Source organism: Cricetulus griseus, chromosome 3 (assembly GCF_003668045.3).
Source record: "Cricetulus griseus strain 17A/GY chromosome 3, alternate assembly CriGri-PICRH-1.0, whole genome shotgun sequence".
NCBI classification, from domain to species: Eukaryota; Metazoa; Chordata; class Mammalia; order Rodentia; family Cricetidae; genus Cricetulus; species Cricetulus griseus.
In genome coordinates, this window is record NC_048596.1 from 92,645,335 (window position 1) to 92,673,049 (window position 27,715).

General features: G+C 43.0%; 1 protein-coding gene across 1 annotated transcript; it reads right to left on the reverse strand.

The window, feature by feature from the left end:
* Positions 1 to 4,102: 4,102 nt before the first annotated feature.
* Olfml1 (olfactomedin like 1) lies at positions 4,103 to 24,490 on the reverse strand. The gene is made up of 3 exons (XM_027404969.2): positions 24,365 to 24,490; positions 20,968 to 21,256; positions 4,103 to 4,893 (listed from the first exon to the last, which is right to left on the reverse strand). The coding sequence occupies exons 1-3, from the start codon at positions 24,488 to 24,490 to the stop codon at positions 4,103 to 4,105; spliced, it is 1,206 nt and encodes a 401-aa protein (XP_027260770.1).
* Between the last annotated feature and the right edge of the window lie 3,225 nt (positions 24,491 to 27,715).

Here is a 27,715-nt window from a genome sequence, read left to right on the forward strand (position 1 = left end):
CCCGAGAGACTCGTCCTGGAGTGTGGCTCTCTGACTGCTTGGGCCTTCCCCTAGGACCGCCCCTCTGTCACCCCTCCTCTCTCTCCCTCTGTGGCCCGCTGGGACCCAAGAAGCTACCATTCCAGTTCCACTTGCCTGTTCAGCCCCGCCCCCCGGCAGTGCTCCGCGTGCGGGTCTCAAACTCCACCCCTCCCACGAGACCACGCCCCTCCCTGGGTCCAACCCACTGGTTGCACCTCGGACTCTCTCACCCTTCCGGCCAGCAGGGCGGCCCCTGTGCCTCACCATACTCAGGTCTCCTGAGCTTCTGCAGTCTGTCAGCATTGCTCCCGGGACGCGGAAAGTGACAGCGTGGAAGCAGGACAGTTGTGCGTAGAATTGCAGAGAAGAGCACCGAAAACCACACACACACACACACACACACACACACACACACACGTGTACACACAGTTACAGCGTGGAAGCAGGACACTTGTGTGGAGAATTGCAGAGAGGAGCACCGACCCTACCCCCCCACACACACACACACACCGGTCCGTGTGCGACTCCATTGAAATTTGAGGTTGGGCTAAGGCCTGCATCATTCCTTCTCTCAGACTAGACTACCCCCACTTTGGCGGGCTCCTTAGGACTGACTGCGCACAAACCCCTGCGACCTCTCATGACCTCTAGTGGCTGACAACCTAGGAAAAGCTCTGGTGTCCTGTCTAGAGAATAACACTTCCTGTGTCCAGCAAGGTTGGGTACAAGTAAGCCAAAGAAAACTGTGGTGGTGTCTGCCCATAGGGGCTAGATTTTCAAATCCCAAAGGACTGTGCCCTGGAGACCGAGTCCCAGCACCTACCTCCAGTGTGCAGGCCTGCGGTTGTATCACAGGTGTTTACCCTACTGGGGCCTCCAGAGGAGGGCTGCTCAGTTTAGCTGCTTAAAATCCCCAGGACCTCAGATGGCAGTGACACCAGGGACTCTGGCAGGAGTTCCTACTAAGCTGGACTTACACTGGAGTGTTGACATATTTCTACAGGACACAGTCTTTTCTTTTCTTTTCCTTCTTCTTCTTCTTCTTCTTCTTCTTCTTCTTCTTCTTCTTCTTCTTCTTCTTCTTCTTCTTCTTCTTCTTCTTCTTTTAAACCCTGGTAGTCTAAAATTACTGGTGTGGCCAGAGGATTCACATGTGAACAGAACATAAGAACTCTGGCAAACAGGTGTGTGAGCACTGCAGGGACCTGGCCAGCAGCAGAGCAAAGGCAAAGCCAGCAGAGAAAAGCTGGGGCCCAGGAGACTTGTGTCACAGCAAGACACCCTTTGGTTCTTTCACTTCCTTAAAATAGCTGAGAGGTCTTTGGAGACAGAGCCTGTGCAGTTCACATGAGTTTCCCTACATTAAGTGAGCAGTTCTAAATCTCACTTGTAGCCTAGGGGTCCCAGTTTCTTGCCAAGGCCCACAGAAACTGCTAGTATTTTCTCAGAAACATACAATTATTTTGCAAAAAATGTTGTATGACCTTGCCTTTCTCAGCCTTATTTGCAGTTTGGGTAGGAGCTTTAGACATACAGATGTTCTCTGCTCTTTGCTCCCACCTCCAGAGGGTCTGACTTAATGGCATTGGAGAGTATAGCCTGAACATTAGAGTTCTTAAAGCTCCCCAGGGGGTTCCTATGTGCTACAGTATAATAACCATTGATGTGGGTCATGGAGACATCATCAGTCCTCATTGAAAATCCAGCCAGACTAGAGCTGCAAAGCACATATGTGAAAGACACCGAAGCAGGTGTTTCAGGGCCTGCATGCTGTTAGGAAAAGTAGCAATCAACAGGTCCTTCCTGAAAAACATTTTTTTTTCACCTAAAAGAGATACTCTGCCTGTAGGGATTCTGTGCACTAGGGTGAGCAGTTTGGGATAGGTGTATCCTGCAGAGCTGTCGATGAAACATTTCCCAGCTAGAAGCCAGAAAGCATGATACAAGCACAGTATTCTCTTGACTTCAAAGGAGCCATGTGTAGAGGACTCATTCCTTTGATAATGCCCCTGCACCCTTCCATGTGAGTACATCACTTCTCAGTGAGGTAGGTAATGTGACTCTACCCATAAAGCAAGTATTGATTATAGATTCATGGAGTAGTTGCATCATGCTTATTCATTCATATCTGCTTTATTCTGCAAAATATTTGGGTTCTCGGGCCATTTCATCAGAACCGTGGGCCGTTCCTTTCTGCCAAAAATCTACTCAAATGGTATGTGGTAGTGGTATCTCTCTTCACTGCCTGTGGTCCCAGCCTGGACTTGGCAAAGACAGATAAACAGCTGCAAGCACACAAAGCAAGCCTTCTCATGTGACCAACCTGGAAAAGCAGAGACCTCAGCACATGACACAGGCTGGCACTGCAGCCTCACTTGTGACCTAGACTCAGCCAAATGGGACACACATGTGGCCAACACTTCGCAGATGCCCCTCTCAACTACTCTCTATAATGCTCGGCATGCCTGCTGTGGCAAAGCTGCTTGTCTGCTCCCTGGCTTCCATCCAGACTAGTATATTTACCAAGGGCCTCGGTGTGTTAGGGATCCGTTTACAGTAAGCCCAATACAGACAATTCTGGAAAGCTTTTGTGCTGGGGGGGATACAAGCAAATACACCCGATGATGTTATTTGTTTACTCTCACATTTATTATATTTAAAGCAAGAAGAAAGAAGCAGGCAACAGAAAGACAAGATGAGGCTGGAGTTTTGGCCTTACCCTTGGGCTGGTTTTCTGAAGAAAGCAGACTTTGAAAGACCTGTAAGAAGACCTTGTGCAGACATGACAAGGGCAAACTATGATTTTTAGGCTGAACTGATGGACATAATGATTAAGGATAGATGGGCAAAAGTATATAATTGATCCTTCCTTCCTTGGATGATGAAAAGACTATGATGTTTGCAGTCTTTTCTAGCTCTTTCATTTTATAGTTTGCTACTTTGAATAACTCACCTGGACTCTCAACTCTGGCTTAGCAACTATAAAGATTTGTACATACCTACAAAGGTAAAAAGAGAATTACAAAATGTTAACAATCTTTGTAACTAGAAAGTAACATCCAACTATTAATGGTTTTAATTTGATACTATATCTACTTGCCTTAGTAAAGGGCAAGGCTAGAGGAAATAAAAATTTAAAAAATCAACAAGAAATAGTGCTTCCTGGGTGCTATGGTCTCAATTGAAAGCTGCTGTGTTTGAACATTTAGTTCCCAGCTGGGTGCAGGCCTTGAAGTGAGGCCTAACTAGAGGAGGTGAGTTACTATGAGTGCAAGCCTAAAGGTTTCTTAGCACAGCCCCACTTCTGGACTGCTCCTTGCTTCCTGATTGCAGATGTAATGTGAACAGCTGCCTCATGCTCCTGCTACAACACTTTCACTACTACCATGATGGACTACATCCATGTTTTTTAAAAGACAAGGTTTCACTCTGTAGCCTTGGTTGTCCTGGAACTTACGTTGTAGACCATATTGACCTCAAACTCACAGAGATCCACCTTCCTCTGCTTCCCTGAGTTCTGGGACTAAAGGGGTGCACACCACTGTGCCTGGCTCCCCTTTAAAACTATAAGCCAGCAAAACCCTTTTGTGTCTTAAGTTGCTTCTTGCCAAGTATTTGGTCATAGCAGCAAGAAAAGAAGCTAATAAAGTCGGGCAATGAAAAAATATTTATAAGCATTTGAAAAAGAGGGTAGAGCCTGAGTGAAAGCTGAAGAAGAAATCAGTGAGGATCAGTAGTGGAAAGATCCTAATTGCTGGAGGAGTAATAGACTCAGAGAAAATGCTGGAAGGCAATAAGAAGAGATTGGGACTACTATAAATCAGATGGAGGAGGCCTTAAACCCCATCAGATTTGGATTAGGATGGAGTATTGGTCAAAACTTCAGAACGATGGTCTCATTTATGTTTTCAAAAGATACCTAATGCAGTGACATTGGGGAAAGGAATAATATGTATGTAAACTTTTGGATCTTATTCCTCTGTGTATCTAGAGGGATATTACACTGTAATGGGGCTGTGATCTCAGTGTCCTGGAAAAACACTGCCCAAGTCTTACAACTCTCCCTCCAAGCTGCCATCCATTACTCCAGAGGCAGCCTTTTCTTAGTCTGGAGTTTGTAAATGATCTGATTGCCTTCATTCCAGGCATACAGCTGCTTATCTCTGGGGTTGTAATGGATCATGGAGTGACTTCTTGGCCGCCTGGGGAAGAACAAATTGGGCAGATGCTCCTCCCTAACAGTGCCCAGTGGATCATACACACAGGTAATACGGTGAGGGCCCTGGCCACCGAAACTGTAGACCACATAGAGGACCCCACACAGCAGGAATGAAGCTTCAGCATCTTGGTTTCTACACGGTGTTTCCCATGAATGCTCTACTCCCAAAGTGTCCGGATCAATTTTCGTGACAACCAAATGGCCTTGGATACCCGGTCCTGAGTGGATGGCCCAGAGCCCATGTTCATCCACAGCAAGGTCAATGTAAGTAGATAGGGAGTGTTGATAGATGGGGGCTCGTCCTGCCCCTCCTGGGAGAAGCATTCGGTCCTCCACAGTCTTCTTCTGCAGATTATATTTAATTATCTCATTAGAAGTTCCTTGATTGTGAAAAAATAGAAAGCTTTTGTAGATCACTTGCCCTGATCCCTGCCAGGAAAGTGGTAAGATTAACTTCCGGGGACCAGGCTTGGTGCTATCTTCCATGAATGCCCTCAAATTTGCAAATTCCCAAACTGTGTTGTTTCTGGATCCAATTAATAAATACACTTTTGCAGAGTTACCACCAGCATCTTTCATCCAAGAGCCATCTGTGTCCATGGTCTTCTTCACTATTTTCAGAGATTTTATACTCATCAGCATGTTGTCACAGCCTAGCCAGACAGGAGAAAAAGAAGAGGTTATTCATGAACATGAGCTGTCTACTTTCTAGAAGACTCACCACACCTGAAGAACTTTGCTTGCCTTCAGATCTAATAGTAGTAGAGACTATCCTTTCATCTCTGTTATGATACCATGGTCTCTGACAGAAGAGTTTTCCTCAGAGAATCCTGGCACAAAAATGGAAAACAGGCATGAACTCCTTTGAAAAAGTAAACACCATTAGAACCGAACTCCCTCCATTTCCTGTTCCTTAATTATAGAATTTTTTAGAAGAAGCTATGTTTTTTAAAAAAGAAGAAGATATGTTATTTCTCCTTTCCATGAGAAATATAATCACTGTATTTTGATTACAGTCTATTCTAGCTTCTAGATTCCTCAATCATCTCGTAATCTTCAATTTTTTTCTTCATAACTAGCCCCTTAGTCTTAACTCACATGCATCTTGCTTATTATTATTTTTAAATCTCATGGTTGGACAGAGTGTGTATGTTCAGCACTGTGAAGCAGAGGCAGGCAGCTCTCTGTGACTCTGAGACTAGCTTGGTCTATATAGCAGTTCCAGGTCAGCCAGGGCTACAAAGTAAGATCCTATCTTAATAATAAATAAATATCTCCAACTTGCTAACCTCTGCATATTTTCTCTTTCCCACCATTTCACCCTCAGCTGCTCCTACAGAACAGTCTATATTTTCCATAGTTACTTTCTCACCTCCCACTCTCACTGTACAACATAATCTGTTCTTGATAATGCTACCAGGGAGCTCCTAAATGAAAATTCCTGCCAATCTTTCATGTGAGCATGTTACTTCATCTTCTGTAGTGTGACAGCATTGATCAGTGCCTCTTCCTTGATTATGCCTTCTCCCCCATCTTTGTCTCTGTTTTTTTCTCCAGTTTATCCTCTGACAATGTGGCAGAGATCATGATCTGTGTTCCTGCAATCCCATTTCTGTTCACTCTTTCTCGTTGCACATGAAACTATATTTCACAATCTCCTTTGTGGTTAGGCTGCTTTTGCCTGGTGCTATATAGACAGGAGTGCCATCTTCCAGATGACCTTAGCCCCTTGGAATCATCATTGTGACCATGTTCAAGAGGTCAACATTTCTGGTCATTTCAGCGAAAGTAGGTCATCAGTTCTAATTTGGGACTTTTTGGTAGATCTCTATAAATCTGGCCAAGAATCCATGTTAGGGAGCCACAGGCCACAAGGGTGAAACAATTATTATTATTTTGCTAAATGGATATAGATTCAAACTGCTCTCTAAATTGATATCTGTAGACCCAACCATTAGCACAGCTCTCAGACATCATCAGAGTAGTTTCTTTGTGCAATAGAAGTCAGTGAGCTTACAATTGGTCAATGCATGGAAAGTAAATGTCTGAAGAGTACTCAGCCACAAAAGGGACATCCTCCCTCCCCTCAAGGCTCAGGGACCACCACAGAAGAAGGCCCATAAATATTATAAGAGCCAGGGGTCAAGGAGGACTGGAGGGAAACCCTATCATTGGTACTAGACAGAACTATTGCACTCACTCTATCTGCATAAGACCAATCCAATCACTATTCCAGCTGTGGGGTGTGTCGGGGGGGTGGTACTTAGGGTCATGAGCTACATCCCTAGCTAGAGAGCTATTGATAGTTGAGGGTATCTAGGGAAGGGAATGCCAGATTTCTTTATGGGTGTGGTTCCTAGTAGGTCAGTTGTGCTCTGGTGATGGCCTCATATCCATGAGCACACGGGCAGTACAAAATGGACTTTGTGGGTTATAATAATGTTTAAAGGACGTGAGGAGGTGGGTAGTGAGTGGGCTGAGAGGAGCTGGAAGGAGTAGGAATGAAAATGATCAAAATACATTGTATGCATGCATATATGAAATCATCAAAGAATTAATATATTAAAATGTTTTTTTTGCAAAATCCAATAAAAATATTCAACTGTATATCTTACTGCCTACTCTTCCCCTGCAAACCCTGAGTCATAATTTCTTGTGTAGATCACTACAAATGTATATGATTTGTCTCTAGCTTGCTCATCTACATGTCAAGTATACTTTCCACAAAGCAGTAAGAAGGATCAGACATTTTAAAATGTTTCTCCTTCTCCAACAAACTTAGAATAGCATCCTAATCCTCTACCCTAGACTGAATTCTCAAAGCATTGGTTTAGGCATTCAGTACAATACTGAACATGAAGTTGAAGACCCTGTTTTTGGAGATTTTTTGTGAAATCTGACACTTGTTTATCATTAGTGAGCCACCCTCTGTGGCTCACTGTGTTGTGATTACATAGTTTCTTTATGTTCTGTGAGCATGCCAAATTTCTTTTTGCCTCAGGAATCTTGCACTTAGAATTCTTCTACTTGGAACACTCTTTTCCTTGAACTTTGCACAGTGGATTGGATCCCATTCATTCTTCAAAGAATCCACCTCTGAATATCTCCAACTCACTATGTCCCATAGGATGGCCTCAAACTCACAAGTACTAGAATTATATGCCTGCACTACCATACCTGACCAAATCTCACTTGAAGTTTCATCTCCTTAGTGGGCTTCTTCTTTTCTTGAGATCACCCAGTACACTAACTGTTTTTATCTGCTTCATTACTAGCTTAGTGTCCACCTCCCTCACAAGAATCTCCAAAAACAGGGTCTTCAACTTCATGTTCAATATTGTACCAAATGCCTAATCCAATACTTTGAGAATTCAGTACATGGCAGTTGAGTGAAGAAAATAAAAATCTCAGATGTTTTGCTTGGGTCTAAACCACAGAACCGTCTTAAGTAAATAATCATTCATAAAGCACTTCAAAGCTTTTAGGATACTTTCAAATCCATTATTTCATTTAAAAATGGATCCCAGGTTTTATGAAAAGAAAACATGGAATGGAGAGCAGGCTTAGCTGGACAGAGCCAAGTCCCAGAAAGCTGGTTCTTCAGATAGAGACACAGTGGCTTTACCTGGCTCATTGTGTGCCAGAGACCAGATTTAGGAAGAGAGTTGCAGAAGTCTCTCAGCTACCAGGAGCTGCCATGTCCTCCTACCATGCTCCAACAGCATGATAGTTTGCTTTCATGTATCAAAATTGTCCTGGTTGACCTGACTAAAGGAAGGTAGACACTAGAAAAGGAATCCAGGGACTTTAAACATCTCAGGAGCACATGGCAGAAGGTGCCTCTGCTGTAGTGAGCTACTGGGGACTGAGGGAATGTGTGGAAGTGGAACAGCCACCGTGATTCCCAGGGTGCCATCTCTACTGGAACACAGCTGAACCCAGCTGAGGTGAAGCCACTGCTCTTCCCTGATACTGTGCTGACTGCTGAGGAGAGGTGGGTGACTTTAAGCTCTTAAATAACCATAGACTGGTTGTACAAGGGAGGGCAAGGAGGGTCTGTGGGTTCCTAAAGATACCCATATGATATTCCATGTTAAAGAATAAGTTCAAGGGTTGAGTAGGTTATTAAATATTTTGCAAATACATAGAATATGTTTGGCACTGTACTGCATAACTTATAATAATTTATGTGATTCTTATAATAAGTAACCATGCCATATATTTTAATCACTAGTTTCCAAGTGAAGAAAGTTAAGGCTTGCATTAGTTTCTTGGAAAAGTCACACAGCTAGTCAGTGGTGAAGGGGTCTTCTTAACTCAAAGTTGGGAGCCAGGACACTTCCAGTGAGGGAAGTGTGTGGGGTAGGAAGGGTTGGGAGCCATGTATATTTGTGTGCCCAGAGAAAAACCATGGAAAGCAATGGGCTCTCAAGTGTGACAGAACATCTATTTCCAGTAGTTGGCCCCACAGTGCCTGTCACTTCTGCAGGGGAGGAACAGACTTGAATTTAAGCTGTATAAGGACTTTGTCTTAGAATGAGGAACATGTGTTTCTTGTCTATAAGAAAATATTCTTGTGGATTGCCTGCTTGGTGACATCTGGGCCTGGGTTGCTGCCAAGGGCCATGTCTTGGTCTGTGGCCATACCACAGCAAGGGTATGTGTTGATGTCTGTGGCTCCTGTTACCTACCATTGAAGGCCATGTGGATGCCTGGGATCTGGGCTGATACTTGAATCCATGTTGGTATCTAAGGTCCATGCTGCCCCTGGAGCCTGGCTGATCTGGGTGGCCTGCTGTGCAACCACTGGGGCCATGGTGACAAACAGGCCCAAGCTACTGCCAAAGGCCATGTCTGAGTCACTGGTCCTGCTTCAGCTGGGGTCCATTGTTTGACTTACCACAGGGGCCCATGCAAACCATGCATGTTGAATTCCAAAGGAAATTCCATCTTACACCAATCAGAATGGCTAAGATAAAAAACACCAATGACAGCTTATGCTGGAGAGGGTGTGGAGAAAGGGGAACTCTCCTCCATTGCTGTTGGGAGTGCAAACTTGTACAAACACTATGGAAATCAGTTTGGTGATTTCTCAGAAAATTAGGGATCAACCTATCTTAAGACCCTGCAATACCACTGCTGGGCATATATCCGAAGGAGGCACATTCACACCACAAGGACCAAACTAGACTCCCTTAATATAGGTGACAATGTTGTGACTGGGACAATGCATGAAGCCACTGACAGTGGGTCCAAGGTCTAACACTAATGCACAAACTGACTTAGTGGAGCCTATTCTATATGGAGACATACTTTGCCCAGTTTAGACACAGGGGTATGGGGGTGGAGAGGTGTCTTTCCTGCCTCAACTAGATGATGGGACAAATTTAGTAGACTTCCTAGGGCAGGCCTTACCCTCTCCGTGGAGCAGATAGTAGGAGGGGGAGGAGATGAGGGGGAACTGGGATTGGAATGTGAAAAAAATAAATTAATAAAAAAAGAAAATTCATCTAAAGCCATAAGCACTTCTCACCACATTATGAAACTTTGTTATAAATCTTGACTTTTTAAAGCCTTACTCTTGTCCCAGTTAATGAATGGTTCCATCTGTGTAGCCCTCTTTCAGGGTGGACAATATGGACAATATGGTAGTTTGAATGAGAATGGCCCCATTAGCTCATATGTTTGAGTATTTAGTCCCCAGTTGTAACTGCTTGGGAAGAATTAGGAGACATGGTCTTGTTGGAGGAGGTGCAGCACTGGGCTTTGAGGCTTTAAAAGCCCAAGCCATTCCCAGTTAGCTCTCTCTTTCTCTCTGTCTCCTGTTTGTAGATGAGACGTGATCTCTCAGCTACTGCTCTAGTGTCATTCCATCTTGCCTGCTGCTATGCTACCCACCAGGACGGTAACTGACTCACCTTCTAAAACTATAAATGCTAACAAACTTTTTCTTCTATAACAGTGGTTCTCAAATTTCCTAATGCTGAGACCCTTTAATACAGTTCCTCATGTTGTGCTGACCCCAACCACAAAATTATTTCTTCGTTACTTTACAACTGTAATTTTGCTACTGTTATGAATGGCAATGTTAATACCTGATATGCAGGATATCTGACCTGTGATCTCTGTGAAAGGGTCGTTTGAGCCACCAAAGTTGAGAACCATTGTTCTATAGGCTGGTGTGGTCACCGTGTCTCTTGGCAGCAATAGAAAAGTACTAAGACAGGCATTGTGCTGTACTGGATATTTGCTTGCAAGCAGGCTCCTCCTCCATCACCTTCTCCTCTTCCTCACCCTTCTTTTCTTCTTCATTTTTCTGCTTCTCACCTTCTTCTTCCTCCTTACCTCCTCCAGAGCCTAGGACACAATATATACCTGCCTCACTATCCAGACTCTTTCTGCTTGTGCTCCACACTCAGGAACCAATTAGTTTCAGATAGTGCAGTTGTTTGTCACTGCCCAAGCATGTGCTCTCAATTTCTACTATGCTAACTTAGAAAGCAAATAGATTTACAAGAGCTATCTCACTGTCTGAGTGCTTCAGAGGATGGATGGCAGGAAAACAGAATGGCTGTCTTTTGTGGGATGTTTCTCAGTGATCCACATGGATTTGGTGTTGCTGCAGAGCCATGCATTTCATATTAGGGCTTAATCAGGGCCTGGAATACAATACCATTGTATGTGTTGATCTTGATGACCACACAGAGCCTCTCAGTAAACACTTACTGCAGATGTTTCTAGGTGCCTACATTTTCAGTTGCTAAATTCAGAATACTCTAAGGTACCTAGAACCAAACCTAGTCAGCCTTATTGGCGATTAGCAGTAGAGTATGAGGAAGGAAACAGATTTGACCCATGCATCTTCACTTATTTAGGTATATGCCATTCATCAGCATCAAGCAGAGAACACTAGGAAAATTTCTGAAAGCCAGGAAGATGTCTAAGCTCTGAGTGTGAATCCAGCCAGCTTCTACCTTGGGGCTCCTATAGTTGGACCGCAACATGGGCAAACTTCCTTCTGATACTGTCTTCTAGAAGAAGCCAGCTCTCCATAACCTCCTTGTTGTAATAGATTTTCTTCCCTTGAGTGTCTGTTATGTTTTTATGATGCATTATATACTCATCTGCTGACATATTTATTGTCACAGTTCCTTCAATTGAAAGTAAATGTGGTGATATTCAAGACTTTGTCATATCTGTTTCATTCATTACTTTGTGTTCTCCCTGGAAGAACATCTGGTACATGCTACAACCTCACTAGCTCAATTATGAATGCGGCAAAGTCAGTATCTGTAACTAAATTCAGCATGCCCTCTTTGGGGCCCTGAATAAGTTTTAACATGGCAAAGGAGTTTTTGTGGCTGAACATTTGAGAACTGCTGCTCAAGAGCATTGTGACTGGAAAATACTCATGTGAGGCAAAGCAGGGAACTGGCCAGTCACTGGGGGATTTCTGATCTCAAACAACTGCCACTCTGCATCAGGTATCTGCCTATTTCAACTTCTCAAGCATCCCAAAGTTATAATGGTAAACTCCTTGATTCCATCTTTTTCTCATTTGTAGGACAAGTTAGTTACACACACACACACACACACACACACAGAGAGAGAGAGAGAGAGAGAGAGAGAGAGAGAGAGAGAGAGAGAGGGAGAGAGGGAGAGAGGGGGGAGGGGGAGAGGGAGAGGGAGAGTTTTCAATGTTTCACTTTAAATTTTTTCTGTGTATTTCCTCTATGTATGGGTGTTTTGCCTGTATGCATATATATGCACCACATGTATGCCTGTTATCTTTGGAAGTCAAAAGAAGAACTAGAGTTACAGATGAATGTGAGCCATCATGTGGGTGCTGGAAACCAAATCTGGGTCCTCTCCACAAGCCATGAGTGCTGCTGATCCATATCTCCAGCCCACTTTTGTTCGTTTTTAATTAAATTTCTTAGAAACTAAAAAAGGATAGACATGTTCTCCACTTCTAGTTGTGACATTGCCATTGTCTTACGTTTTTGGATAGAAAGCAAAGTCATCTACACTCCTCTAAAAGAAATGCCACTTTCTTCTCACCTTTCCATCTTGCCTCGCTGTGTGACCATCTAAGACATACTCATCTGAACCTGAACTCTAATAGCATTCTTGCTGGTTCTCTTTCATTTCCTCAAACCCATCAATCAACAGAGTGTCTGTTCTCACACACACACATTTGCATAACTAAAAGCTGATTTTGATTGCTTCCTGCTTCCATCAGCATCAAGACCAAAAACCCAATATGCATACAACTAGAGTTTGAAGAGGAAGGATGGACCCTGGAGTCAGAACTGGAATTTGGCCAAAAGAATGTGGTAAAAATGGCCAAGCAGTGGTGGCACACATCTTTAATCCCAACACTCAGGAGGCAGAGGCAGATAGATCTCCGAGTCTGAGGCCAGCCTGATCTACATAGCAAGTTCCAGGACAGCCAGGGATACACAGAGAAACTCTGTCTCTAAAAAACAAAACACACACACACACACACACACACACACACACACACACACACACACACACAAAGAATGTGGTAAAAATGACTAAGCTAATTCCCAGGGAACTTCTGTCCTCTCTCTAAGACATATGCATTCACCATAAAAATGAGCTCAGATTAGCCTCCAGGAGAGCCAGATGGCATGTCGAGGACAACCAAGTCATCTCAGAAGAGGTCCTCCTCAACAAGGCATTCCTAGGCAATGTGCCAAAGATGGAAGATATGCAGGCATGCCAGTTCTGGCCCATATCAACAGAATGTCCTCCCACCCTGCAATCTCCTGAGTAATAAAAATTGGGTGTTGCTTTAACCCAAATTTTGGAGTGGTTTGGAGTTCCATTAATGTGGTGAAAGGTAGATGATGTGCAATGAGGGTATTCAGGATGGAACCTGCATGGTTGGGGTGGTATGGACCCTAGGCTAGAGCAGGAATGTGGGGGAAGGCTATCTGAGCCACAGTGTTTTTATCTGGGAAAAAAGGTGTGATAGTATCTACAGAGCAATAGTAACTACAGAATGAGTACTGGACAACAGAAAAAGAAAGAAAAAAAAGGCTTAGTATGATCCCAAATAAACAGTTGCCTCCAATTTCTAATGAAGTCCTTTGGGTCAGAGCATACTGATCTCACGTTCATTCTAGGCACTCTGATAGCTTTTGGAAACACAGCATCCACAATGTGGGCATGAATGGATGTATGCATTATGTTTTTAAAATAGCCGGTTAAATAAACAGCACAGAACATCAGGGATGGGTGGAAATGAAGCTGAGAAATACTAATATTGGCTGTGTTTGCTAGTTTCTCATCTACCTTTATAATTACAGAAAACACAATAAATATAGTTTCAACAGTATCTGTAGTTTTTATTTCATCATCAGGCATTCCTTTTGTAGAGAAAAATTAAGTATTTAAAGATATCTATAGTAGGATAGGGCTGTAAAGAGCATTTTTTGTTTGTCCTGGGGTTTGCAGCTGCCATCAAAGGGGAAAGTGATGATGTTGAAATTCTAGTAAGATGATCATGGTGGCTATACAAGTCAGAGTGCTGGGGCAGGATAGAAGCAGGGAAGGATGCTTGTAATTGTGTGAAGAGAAAGAGCGGTGCAGATGGAGTGAAGGCATTTGAGAAATAGTGGGAAGAAACACTTCAGAAATGGTAACTGGTCAATTGAGGGTCACAGAAGTGAGTAGGGGGCAAAGCAAGGGGTGTTTTGTTGCTTAAAAGTCAAAGAAGGGGACCTGGAGTGGTAGATGAGTTGGTAGAGTGCTTGCCTAGCATGCCTGATGCAATCCTGTCATCCCAGGATTCCAGAGATAGATAGAGGTAGGAGGATCAGACATTCAAGGTCATGCTCAGAAAGGCAGTGAGCTCAAGGCCATCCTAGGCTACATAAGACCCTGTCTCAAAAAATAAAATAGTAAATTAAAAATATCAGGGGAAGGAAATTAATTTTTCTTAGCTAGGATTTAAGTAAATCAAACTTTTGTTAGATGGAATCATAGTCTTCATATGTGACCCACATTGAGTTTAGAAACTTCTAGCATAGACATCTACTCTTAGAGCAGAAGGCTCCAAGCCCATATCCTTCTGTGGCCACACTTGACACACCTTTGCTGGCTCTAGTCTTTACCTTCTATATGCCCTCAACCTCTCCTGTCACTAGGCTGTTCTGTACTCTGTTCAGAGTGACCTTTCCCAATCCTCTGTCTGACCTGTGGCACTTCCATGCTGATCACTGCTCAGCCCAGCAGTGGGATGATGGGAAGAGCTGGCATGTGTGCAAACCAAGGTTGGTTTGAATGTCATCCTGGGCATTTCTTTAGTTATGTGAGCTTGGGCAATTTTCCTCCCACAGTCTTGTTTTCCTGATATATAAATGGGGTGATGGGGTAGTGGTTATTCCCAACTGGTGGGATTGTTGTCAATTACATGATAATTGTCATTAAGATACACACATTGCCTTGAAGATGCCCTAAAATGTAGAATCAACAAATATTAGCTGCTATTCTCATTACTCCCATTGTCCAGTTGGCAAATGGGAGATTGTTTAGCATGGAGAGCTCAGATACCATTTGGTTCTTCCCCGCCTCTTTCCACAGCATCCTGCTGTGCCTGAGTTCTATAAACCAAACTGCTCCATGTGACGCAACAAGCCCCATTCCACCACTGTGCTGCTGCATGCAGCTTCATTTACCGAGGGTGCTCTTAACTCCAGTCCTCATCTAATGAGTTCTTTTCTGTGATTAAAACTGAGCCTGAGGGTTACTTCTAGTTTTATAGTCCCATCCCTATCACCATGGCAACCTTGATCCTATGACCTTATACATCCTGTGATACCTTATACATCCCTCCATCAAGTACTCACTCTGGACTGTTTCTTCTGTGTCTAAATTGCTTCTTCACTTTACTGTAAGTGGTTATAAGAACGACGATCATATGGGACCTCTTGTAGTGGATCAGTACTTATCCCTAGCATAGGAATGGACTTTGGGAGCCCATTCCACATAGAGGGATACTCCCTCAGCCTAGACATACGGGGGGTAGGGGTGGCCCTAGACCCTATCCCAAAGGATATTACAGACTCTGAAGACCCCCTGTGGAAGGCCTCACCCTCCCTGGAGAGCAGAATGGGTATGGGATAGGTAGGGTGTTAGTTGGGGGTGGGGCAGGGGAGGAGGGGAGGGAGAGGGAACTGGGATTGACATGTAAAACAATCTTGTTTCTAATTTAAATGAAAAAAATGGAGGGAAAAAGAACAAAGATCGAAGCCACGATTCCATCTCAAATGCTAGTACAAGTCCAAAATGTATCTGGAATTTAGTTAGACATTTATTGACCTTATGGAGACTTGAGTAAGAAAGAGTGAATGAATGAATGTCCATACCAACTGGAATCAAAAGCTACCAGATGACATGTTTGGAGACCTTTTGTTAAAACTCATAGTACCAGAAATAGCCTTACAGGAAACAGGATTTTTGATGAGTAAACAAAAGAAATTCTACAAATACAGATCTTTCTGGACTCATTGTCATGCATTTTCTAGGGAATGTACAGTAGCAGCTAAACTGTACACATATGTCCTGTGTTGTTGGTCTTGAGAATGCAGCAACACTGGGTTTGCGTGCACATGCACATACATGCACTCTTATGATCTCCTCCATTTCTGCCTGCAGACAGACCTTCAGTGTCATCCTATGTAGTTAATACATCTTTTACAAGTTAGTCATAGTTCTCTTAATGTTTTTTCTCTACTCATCAAGAACCAATGGACCTTGAGAGTTGTCTCACAGCAATGTTTTCTTTAGTTTTCAGTGAGTGAGGTGTTTCAGTGAGTGAGCTGTTTGTTTTGTTTGTAGTGGGTTTGAATACAGGCGTGCAGCTGTCTACTTGAATATATTCCAGAAGCATTCAGATATTCCACAGACTTCTTGGAAATATGATCTAACAAAAGATATGAGTTATCTAACAGCAGCAGGGTGAAGGTTACATGAGGTTACTCCCATGCTTCCTTGCAATAAAAGGAGCTGGACTAAACAAAGAAAATAAAATCTGTTATAATGGCTTGTTTTGACTGCCCTGAGAATTCTTTTTCAAAAGCTACTTACAAGTTAAAAGGAGGTCAATACTTTTATCCACTCAAGAATGCAGCCTGTGGACTCTCAAAGGCTTCAGCTGGATAAATTCTCAATCTAGTCTGGGGCTATGTGGCTGTGGGGTTGTGTAATAACTGACAACTATAATGGGCAAAGTTTTATTTTGACAATGATATTAGCACAAAACATTGGGAATGACTTTAAAATTTGTCAGTCACTTCAATTCTAAATCATGTATGTGTGAGAAAGGGGTTGGGATAGAAGGGGGGAGTTAGTCTAAGAATTTTGGGAGCTCCCTGATCCCTGAATCTGGTAGCACCCCACTCTTCAATCCTTTCCACCCACTGACCCAGGGACCAGAGCCCTCATCCAGTGGCTGATGGAAGCAGAGACAGACATCCACAGATATACACTGAGCTGAAATCGGGAATTTAGTTGAAGAGAGGGAGGACTGAAGAGTGAAGGGGTCTGTACCAGGTTGGAGAAACCCACAGGAACAGTTGACCTGAACAAAGGTGAGCACATCAACCCCAGATGCTGTCGGGGAGGCCAGTACAAGACTGATCCAGACCCCTCAACTTGGATATCAATAAGGAGGCCTCTGCACTCCAGGGAGCCTCTGGTGGTGGATTAGTATTTTTCCCTGGTGCAAGAAGGGACTTTGAGAGCCCATCCCACATGAAGGGTTACACTCTGGCCCTGGACACATGGGGAAGGGCCCAGGACCAGCACAGGAAGATTTGGTGGACTTTGCAGAGACCCTGTTGAGGGCCCTACCCTGCCTGGGGAGTGGTGGGTGAATGGGGTGGGGGGTAGGCTGGGGGTGGGGGAGGAGGGATGGGGATGAGAGGAGGGAGAGGGAGAAGAGACTTACATGTGAAACAAGCTTGTTCCCTAACTAGAACTAATAAATAAATTAAAAAAAAAAGAGTCTAAGAATTTCACTTCATCTCAACATTCCTCAGATTGGGGACCCATATTGACCTCATCTGGGAAAACAACTCAAAATAAAGGTTGAAGGCTTTAGAACAGCTCGATGGGGAATTGTTCAGTAAAAAGTTATGTTGTCTGTCCTTCAGGACATGGTCATTAGTGGTTGCTGAGAAATGTCTGAAAGAAGATGACCATTCTAACATGCATTAGAATTCACTTGTATCCTGAGGTACAAGACAGAATTTTCTAAGGTAGTTTTACTGCCCATTCCCTAAAAGTTTCCCAAAGAAATGTTCAGAGACAGAATGTCTGAATGAAACCCTGTAGCACGAGCCCTCACTGACCCATAATCCCAAGGCATTTGTCTGCACACAGGTGCTGACTTCAGCATTGGGATTTTAGTGAAAGCTGTTCAACTGTCATAGTCCTTGTAGGCAAAGAAGATAGGAATAGTAGAATCTTATAGAAAGACAAGTTCAGTTAATTAGTAGCAAACTAAGGCATGGTGGTAGGTGGAATTCCAAAATGGTCCCTGTGATGGCTAATTGTGACAGCTTGATGGGATTTAGAATCAAAATGGAAGGATGGAGACATGGCTCAGAGGCTGAGATCACTGGCTGCCCTGGTAGAGGGTCCGAGGTCTATTTTCAACACAGAGGCTCGCTGCCATCTGGAAACTCTAGTTCTAGGGGATCTGGTTGCCTTCTGACTTCCTCAGTATCAGGTGGTGCTTTTTCATAATGCAGGGAAAACACTTGTATACATAAAATAAATAAACAGTAAACTAAAATAAAGTTGAAATGAAGACAAATTTCTAGGTATGTCTGTAGTGGCATTTCTAGATTGAGCTCACTGAAATGGGAAGACCCACCCTCAAGAGGGCAGCACCACTCCATGGACTGGGGGTCCCGGACTGTATAAAAAGGAGAAAGCCATCACCAAGGGGATAGATATAGTTGAGTGGTGAGGTCCTAGGTTCAATCTAGCTCTCCGAAAGAGGGAGAGAGAGAAAGAGGAAGGGAGGGAGTTAGAGAGATTGATTGATGATTGATTTGATGTTCCCTACTTTCTGACTGATAACACAATACAACCAGCTACCTGCTGTTTCCATCTCTTCCATGATGGATGGTATCCCCTGGAACTATAAAATAAACCCTTTCTTCCCAAAATGGATTTTTGTCAGTATTTGTTGCAGCTATGAGTCAAATAAATAATGCAGCCCACAAGATTGTCCTGTATAGACTCCACATAACTCTCCCCAGAGCATGAACAGGACCTGGGCATATGAAAGGGTGTACACTGTAATCACATGGCACCATCAGACAAAAGTTCAGGGATTCTGTAATTAATAAGGCTCCAAATCAGTTGATTCTGATTAATCAAAAGGTTGATTATGATAGACAGGATGATGTGATCAAATAAAGAAATTCTTAAAAGAATTTCTTGAAGAAAACACTGCCTTTCAGTGGTATACTGTGAGGAGCCTACAGAGCTAGATCCTCATGAAGCCTCTGGCCTTGGTCATACAGTTAGAAGCCATGTGTGAACTTTGCAATAATCAATCCATATTGTTTTAGGACACTGGTTTTATGATGACCTGTTATACAGAGTTAGAAAACTGATCTGGCACAGTCACTACCAGAATAGTCAAGCAAAACCACTACCACCAATACCACAATAAAATAAGGGCAGACACATCATGAAATATATGTAGGACAGGGGACTAACCTAGTATTCTAAGTCTAGCCTTGTCTGAAAATAATGGTCATATGCTGATTAGTTTCTGTCAACTTGACACAAACTAGAATTACCAGGGAAGAGGAACCCTCTGTTGAGTTATTATCTCCTTTTGATTGGCCTGTGGGCCAGTCTATGGGGGGATTTTTTGATTGATGGTTGATGTGGGAGGATCCAGACCACTGTGGGTGGTGCCATCCTGGCCAGGTGGTCTTGGGCTATATAAGAAAGCAGACTAATCAAGCCATGAGGAAAAAGCCAGTAAGCAGTGTTCCTCCATGATTCCTGCCTCTGCTCCTGCTTGAGTTTCTGCCCTGACTTAATCTTAGTATTTGACTGTGATCAGGATGTGTAAGCCAAATAAACCCCTTTCTCCCCAACTTGCTTTTAGTTAGTGTTTTATCACAATAGAATAGCAGACTAGAACAGGTCAGGTCTGGGGACCACTAATCACAAGGCCGGAACTGTATTTAGAGTCACATGTCCTTAATCTGTTCTTCAGGGCCATTTTTCTTCTAGGAACAATTTCTTTGGCCTTCTCCCCCCATGCTATGTTCTACCCTCTATGAATACAGAGAAGATGATGTCAGGATCTTTAGTAATGGTCTGGTCAACCCTAAGTTGACCTCTGGCCTTCACATTCATGTGTGCATGTGCGCGCTTGAACGCACGCTCGCAGACACACACGCACACACACTCGCCTGCCCATATGCACACATATACAAAAAAAATAAATAAAAGGGGCTTCTGAGCTAGTTTGCAATGTGTTTGCATGTCATAATGCAGCAAGATGGCCTCCCCTGATGCCAAATAGACACCCACATCATATTCTTAGACTTCCCAGGCACTAGAAAACTTTTAATTAATCTAAGTAAACTTCTAATTTTTATAAATTAGCTTGTATGATTCAGTTATAGAAACAGAAAACAAATGAAGACATAAGTGCTTGGGTGAAATTTGTCAAGTTGAACATGCTTCCAAACTACTCTTGGGTTTGTTTGGTTTTTGTTTTTTAAAGATTTATTTATTTATTACAGATACAGTGTTCTGCCTACATGCCAGAAGAGGGCACCAGATTGAACTGGAGATGGTTGTGAGCCACTATGTGGTTGCTGGGAATTGAACTCAGGACTCCTGGAAGAACGGTCAGTGCTCTTAACCTCTGAGTATCTCTCCAGCCCTACTCTTGGGGTATTTTTTTTTTATCTTAACAGATTTCATACCAATCAATTAATGACCTAAGTCCCAAATCTTGGAAGTATCCTGGATTCATGTATCTCATTTATCCTATACTTTCAACTATCAGTTACCAAAACATGTAGATTTCAACTCTGAATGTCTTTTAAATCTGACAGCTTTTTTTTTTCTGTCTTGTAAAACTTCATGCTGAGTCATAATTTGCTTAAATTACTTCAATATTCCTGACAGTTCTTTCCTCTCTGGTCATAGTCTCTTCCTTCATATAATTTCCCTACTTAGAATACTTGAGGGGTTTCTCTAGTCACATTCAATCTCCTTATCATGGACCACATGATACTCATCATCTGCATCCAGTGCCTGAACTAGTATCTCTGTTCCAGTCAATAATCGTCAGTAAATAAGTGAACCAATGCAGGGATGGGGTGATTATGCCAGTCTCCCTACAAGGATCTAGGTCCATGCGTCTCCATTAAACCAAAGCCTATCAGGAGAGGACCCCAAAGCTGTCTCTCAGACTATAGACGTGACCTTCCATGAGGTTTTTTAGAAACTCCCTGAGAAAAGAAAGCCACTTTCTTGAAGTGGGATTGGGTTGGGACATGGGACCCCTTCCATGTGGCTCCCAGTCCATACACATAGGAATGCACCCAGTTCTCACTCATCACTTGATCACACTTTCTAAACTGCACACTGTCTGCATCTGTCTAAGAGTATTTGGCCCTAGAAGGAGTGGTAGAAGAATCCCTTACTTGCATTCAACAGAGTTCGGATCTTCTTTTCTTCTTCAGCTTCTTGAAGTACCTTTTCAGCCAGCGTTTTCTCCTCTGATTCGATACATATGTCAGCTTCCCGGAGGTATTCCAGGTAGTCAATCTCCCGCTGGGCACGCTCCACTCTCAGTGCCAGGTTATTGACTGCACTCTTATATTCACTCGTGTGGGTCTGACACTTTCCCAGCATGATGGAGATGTTTTTTGAGAATTCCTGGAAGTCTTGAATGTATGCCCTTGTTGTTTGGGTGCATTTTTCCAGCCCTTGCTTCAAATAGGAAATAAATTACCGAAGTTACCAAATTACTGTAAATTATTTCGATTATTCAAGTAATACAAATAGTTATCATTCTAGAAAAAGATTATTAGAAAATTATAACTAAAAGGGGACAAATAACCCATAATCCTAAATTCATAGGTATTACTAACATTTAGTATACTAGTTTTTAAGTTTTCCAAAGTATATCATAATGCATATAGACATATATTTGCAGGTGATTTTACTAAATATCTGTTTATTTAACTTCCTGATATATTGTTAACATTTAAATATCATTATTATATTATTATAATTATGTATTATTTCTCATATTTACTTTTGAGGTGGTAAAAATCTAACTCTCAATATCCAGGTATCAGCATATTGCTGTTTTCTATAGTAATGATAGGTACAATAAATCTCTTGGACTTAATTCTTTCTCTCTTGTGTGTGTGTGTGTGTGTGTGTGTGTGTGTGTGTGTGTGTGTGTATCTGTGTGTTTATGTGTGTATGGTATACATGTGGAGTCCACAAGGCAACATCAGGTGTCTTTAACAATCTTTTGGACCTCTTATGTTCTGAGGCAGTGTCTCTCATTGAATCTGAAGCTCACTAGCTGTCTAGACTGCCTAGCCAGCAAGCCCCAGAGAACTGCCTGCCTCCACCTCAACAGCACTGGGCTTACAGATGGACATCACTACACCTGAACTCAGGTCCTCATGCTTAGGTGCACACTGTATTAATTGAGTCAGAACTTATTCTAACAGAAACGTTGTATTCTTTGAGCAATATCTCCTCCTTCATTCCTCACGCTTCTCTGTTTTTATGAGTTTGGTTTTTTTCATATTAAATGAATAGTGAAATCATTCATTCAGTGTTTATCTTCTCATGGATGGCCTATTTCATTGAGCAGAAGATCTTGAAGTCCATCTATAGTATCATGTAAGAGCTCCATTTTAAAGGCTGAACAACATTGTATTGTGTATATGTACATTTTCTTTATCCATATGTAACATAATTTTAATAAGATGCAAGCTTTTATTAAATTGAAATCCTACTGTTTGTTCCATTAAACAGAAACATTTAGTCTTCATTTTTTCACTGTGTCAAGGAAAAAAAGCTATGCATTTACATTTTTATGTCCTTAGTTATTTTCTTAGGCTTGATTCCCAGAAATAAGTTCCATTCCCTTACATCTGGCATGAGCTAAGGCTATAGTAATACTCAATGAATATTTGGTGAATGAAGAGTAAATGAATGGAAATGGGTTGCTGGGTCACAGAGTTGGTAGTTAAAACTCACTTGGCGACATTGACCAAAACCTTCTCCACAAATGTAAAACTTTTTACTCTAAACATAATTATGTAGGGCACCTTCACTTGGAAGAGAAAGAGCTAGAGACATGAAAAGTAGCAGCAGCAGCATACACAAGAGAGAGAGAGATAGACACACATAGAGAGAGAGACAGAGAAAAATAGAGACAGAGAGGGACACAGAGACAGGGGGAAAATGAATATTAATAATTCACAAGTATCCAAGTATCTATTTTCCTTTTTCCTACTCTCCCACATACCCCTCTCAGGACAGACCCTGATCCCTGAGTTGTCAAGCCTCTGCATTAGCCAGCAGTGATTGTCACCTGGGACTTGGCTTCTCTTCCAGGTCAGAACCTAGTGGTCAGAGAAGCACACATCTTTATCTCCTACAGAACATATCTAAGCATCTACAGAGCAGATCTGATCTTCCATGTCCACATTCAGGGTTGTGAATGTCTTACTCTGTGTGTTATTCTTTTGTCTGAGACAAACTCTCACAGTACCAAAGGACAATGCATAGGAGTTTAGCTGCTGCTGAAGCCTGAGCAGATTTTTGGCACTTTTAGCAAGTGAGGTTGGTGGTGGGTCTAGAAAGAGAGCAGTAGAGCAGTAAGAGGCCTGAGGCCTGGGAGTGCTTCTTCCACAGCTTCCAAACCTCCACCTGCTTACTGGACAATGTGAGGAAATGTGTTTGGATTGCTCCATGGGCTTATTTTTACTGAGACTATAACTAGGTGACACCGTCATTTTGATTTACAGATTCTTTTTTTTAGGAAAACATAGAAAATAAATGTTTGAGGTAAGATTGTCCTTGAAAGAAGATGCACAATATGCCAATCTAACTTGTGCAAGAGCCAGTCATTCTAAACTGCAAGGTTGGGTTTGTCCCTGAGAACCTGAATGGCCTATAAAAATACTGGATTTTGTTCATTTTTTTTTTTGTTTTAAGATAGAGACCTATGTAGCCTAAACTGGTCTCAAATTTTCTTTGTATCCAAAGATGACTGAACTACTTGGTCCTCTTCCTGCCTCCATCTGTGGAGTGCTGACATTGCAGGTACATGACAACACATCTGGCTTATGCCGTGCTAGGCACTGAATCCAGGGCTTTGTGCCCTGGATAGGTTTTTGCCTACTCTAATGAGGTGAAAGCTCAAGTGCATTCTCTTTGTTTAATATCGCCAGACAAAAAATCTCATTTCTAAGCCTAAATCCAGTTAAGATTAAAAAGCAAAAATTCATGATCAGGCTCTGTGTATACTACATTTTATGGTCACTTAACAGTTTGTCATAAAAAGGGAAAAAGAAAAGCTGGAACTAGTTAGCACCCGAATACAATGAAAGATGAAAGAAGTGTGACTACAGTTATAATATTTCATACATACTTTGAAGACTGAACTGTTGGGTTTTAAATGTTCAGCAACCTGGAAATTTACTCAGTCCATCAGGCCATGTTCTGAGTATGGATTAATGACCTAAAATCAAACAACCCCAGTTTCTCAAAGTTGAAATCTCTTCATTAAGTCTTCAGAATACCATTTGAAGTGAAATTCTATGTCCATTTTATAGGTGAGGAAAACTGTCAGGGCAAAGTGTAGAATGAAGCCTCCCTCAAAGTCTAGAGCGGCCTGGACTGGAAGTGTTATCCTGAGCTGCTAGGCTATGCATGTCTGTAAATGTAATCACAGCAATGATTCATTCTGTATCTGGAAGACATGCATCCTAGCTGACAAGAAAATCTGGGACGATAGAGTGACTTCCAAGAGGCATCCTCCCAGTGAAGGGAACACACGTCACCTACCTCCAAGACTTGGAAGCGTTGGTAGATGTAGTGTACCATAGCTGGGTCCTGGGCATGTTGTGGTGGGGGCAGAAATGCTGCGAGCAAGAGAACCAGTAAACAAGCTCCCCGATGAGCCACCATCATCCTTCACTCTCCCCAGCAGCAGGGTTTCTTACACTTTGGTTCTCTAAAGAGACTCAAGGGTCCAGGTAGTGATCTCTGCTTTTCTGTTTGCTGCTGTGGCAATTCCTTGGAAAACAACGCTTTGCACAGCCAGAGAACAAAGTCCGCTTGTTATTCTATGCAGTGCATGATCTCAGTTTCAAGCTGGTGATCAAGTCCAGCTGTTGGCACGTCAGTCCCTGGAGGCCTTGCTTGCTCACTTGGTGCAGAGAGCTCCCTGGGTCCAGCAGCTGCTGCCCTCGGCCTGGACATGCATAGACCCTTTCCAGGCTAGTGGCTGCACATTGCTTCCAGGTCTAGGGTATATGGATTGGGGAAGGGGTGGGGAGGTCTTTCCACCCCTCCCCCAGCTCTTTTACTTTTGTTTTCCTCCTCCCTAATGGACTGTGCAGTCCAATCATAGGCCTAGCTCAATACAGGCCACCCCCTAGTTCTCGGCGTTGGAATTTCAGTTCAGTTTCTGGCAAACATTTCTAGGATCCTTTTCCAAGAAGTTCTGTTAGGAGACCCCACCTCTCTTTCCAGACTTCCCTTGCATTCTTGTAGCTCTTAAAGGCGTAGCAAGGAAATGTGAACACTAGTCTATAACATCTTGGAAAAGCCAGTGTACAGGGCTGCATTGCTTTGGGCAGAGAGGTATAGTGGGCCACAGGCCTAGCTACCCGAGCTGAGAGCTGAGAATTGTCAGGGTTGAACTTAGAAGAAAAATTTCTTTCCTTTTGTTTTTAGACTTTTTTTTGTTTTTAAATTTATGTGTATGTGTATACATGTGAATATGGGGCCCCACAGTGGCTGGAAGGTGGTATCAGAGATCCCTCGGGCCAGAGTTACAACCTGTCTCATGTGGTTGCCCAGAACTGAACTCCAGTACTCTGCAAGAACAGCAAGTGCTCTTATTGGCTGAGACATCTCTCCAGCCCCAGAAGAAATTTCCTGGGAGGAGAACGAATGATTGACTTGCCATACTGAGCCATCAGGAGATGAAATTTCATTGTGAGGAAGTCCTAGGGTTTCCTCAGTGACCAGTGTCAGAATTCCCTTTAGCAGAAGGCTAGAAACAGGACGCTTAGTCCAGCTGAAGATAAATCATATGGCTAGAGCAAAGCCATGAAACCTTCCAATTTTACGTCTCCTGTTCTGCTGTTGTCTACCTGTCTTTACCTCTTCTTCAATAGGCAGGCCCTGGACCCCACCATCATGTTTTCTTTTTTAATGAATCGCTTTCAAAAATATGGGAAGTTGGAGCATCTGTGAAGCATGGAAAGACCCCTAGCCACAAGTCAGAAGACCTGGTTTTGCATTTGGTCCATACACGAGAAGTTAAAACCTAAAATCTGAGAAATTCCCTAGTAGCTCTTGAATATCCTGGTTCTTAACAAATGTTCCTCTCCATGCTTCTTTGATATGACTTCTGTCCCTAACTGGTTCTCCTCCACGTCCTTGGTAAAATCATGAGCTATAGCTTCTTATTCTTAAGAATAATTGCTCCTGTTTCATAGAATAATCTTTGAACTCCTCCCCAAACCAGCTGAACATTAGCTGACTCCCTTGAAATCGTTATTAGAAACAAAATAAAAAACATAAATGCCCTCCAATCTGTGTCTTTCTACCCTTAAATAATTGTAACTCTAAGCATCAGAGAATTTTTGTTGTTATTGTTCAGTGGATGTTGGTTGATACACAAACTGACAACTGATCAAACTACTGAAAATGAGTGACTATGGCATACTCAGCTACAAATGGGACATTACATCATAGCCCTTCCTCAAGGCTCAAGTACTATCAGGAAAAGGGGACAGAAGGAGTGTAAATGCCAGAGGCTGGAGAGGACAAGAGCAAAACAGTATCTTTTGGTTATGGCAGGACCTCTGCACCCATTAATTCACAGGAAGTGTGGGTGGGTTTCCTACAAAAGATCAAGCCAGACAACTGCCAGCATGGAGTAGGAAGGGGTTCATGAGCTTCCACCCCTCAGGAGCTGTGGATCGCTGATAGCTTCTGAGGGAAAGAGAGTCAGATTTTAAGGGTTTGTGGTCTACCATGTTCCAGTGGGCAGCCCTAGACCCAGAGCTGCATGGACAATGCATATTGAAGGTGAAGCATTATTTTTAAAAGGTCTGAAGGGCCGAGGAAACAGTTCAGCAGTAAGTACTTGCCTGGCAAGCCCACAGCCCTGGGTTCCATCTCCAGCACACACACAAAAAAGAAGTCCGCCTGATTCAGTATCCTTTTCAAAGTGGGAATGCTCTCTCCAAAGCTGCTGCTGCTTCTTCTCCTCCTCCTCCTTCTGTTTGTTTTGTTTTTTGAGACAGGGTTTCTCTATGTATCCCTGGCTGTCCTAGAACTCCCTCTGTAGACCAGGCCAGCCTCGAGTCTGGGATTAAAGGCATTCACCACCACTGTCTGGCTCCACAGCTTCTTGTACTAGACATTTTTAAACAAAATGCCCCATACTGCTCTGGTTTACTTTCACAAATGCCTCAAGCCCTCACATGGAATTGTGAGCTAAGATGCAAACAGATCAGTGAAGAAGACCTTGAGTGAATTGCAGTTAACACTGGTGGTGTGGCTGTGCATAGCCTTCCCCAAGCATTTCTCTAACATGCTTACATTATTTATTTTTTAAAAACAAGGAAACACACAGCAAAGTCTTCAGTCTGTCTCTTGCTTACTGCTACTCTTTTGTTGTTGTTTTTGGCAGTGGGGAAGTGGGGGGAGGGGGAGGCGGATTCTAAAGAGCCTGGCCCCTGTCTTGGCACACTCGAGCTCTTGGAGACCCACTGCTGTTTTCTCAGGGTGAATAATCCTGGATGTGTAAGCCCAGCTCTGATCTAAGGGTCTTCCCTAAGTGACTGACCAGTTAGCCACCTTCATTGTTGGTGGCTCCTTTTGTTACACTTTCTTCATGTTGACTAACCACTCACTTGACTTGCAGAGCCTTCTTGCTCTCAGCATCTTCCACTTTGCTGAGAGATGCTGAACAACTCTGAGAATGTCTGTGAGCTGGAGAATCTGCCTGATCAAGGAGGCAGAACCCAGCTCAGCAGAACCCACCAGGAAACAGGCATTCCTGATTTAGATGTTGAGTGACTTAGGTGTTGAGTGGGGAAGTTTTCTGCTTCCTTTTCTCTCCTTTCTGATTCCTTTCTCTTTTCCCCAGCCTTATCTCTTTACCGGCTATTCCCC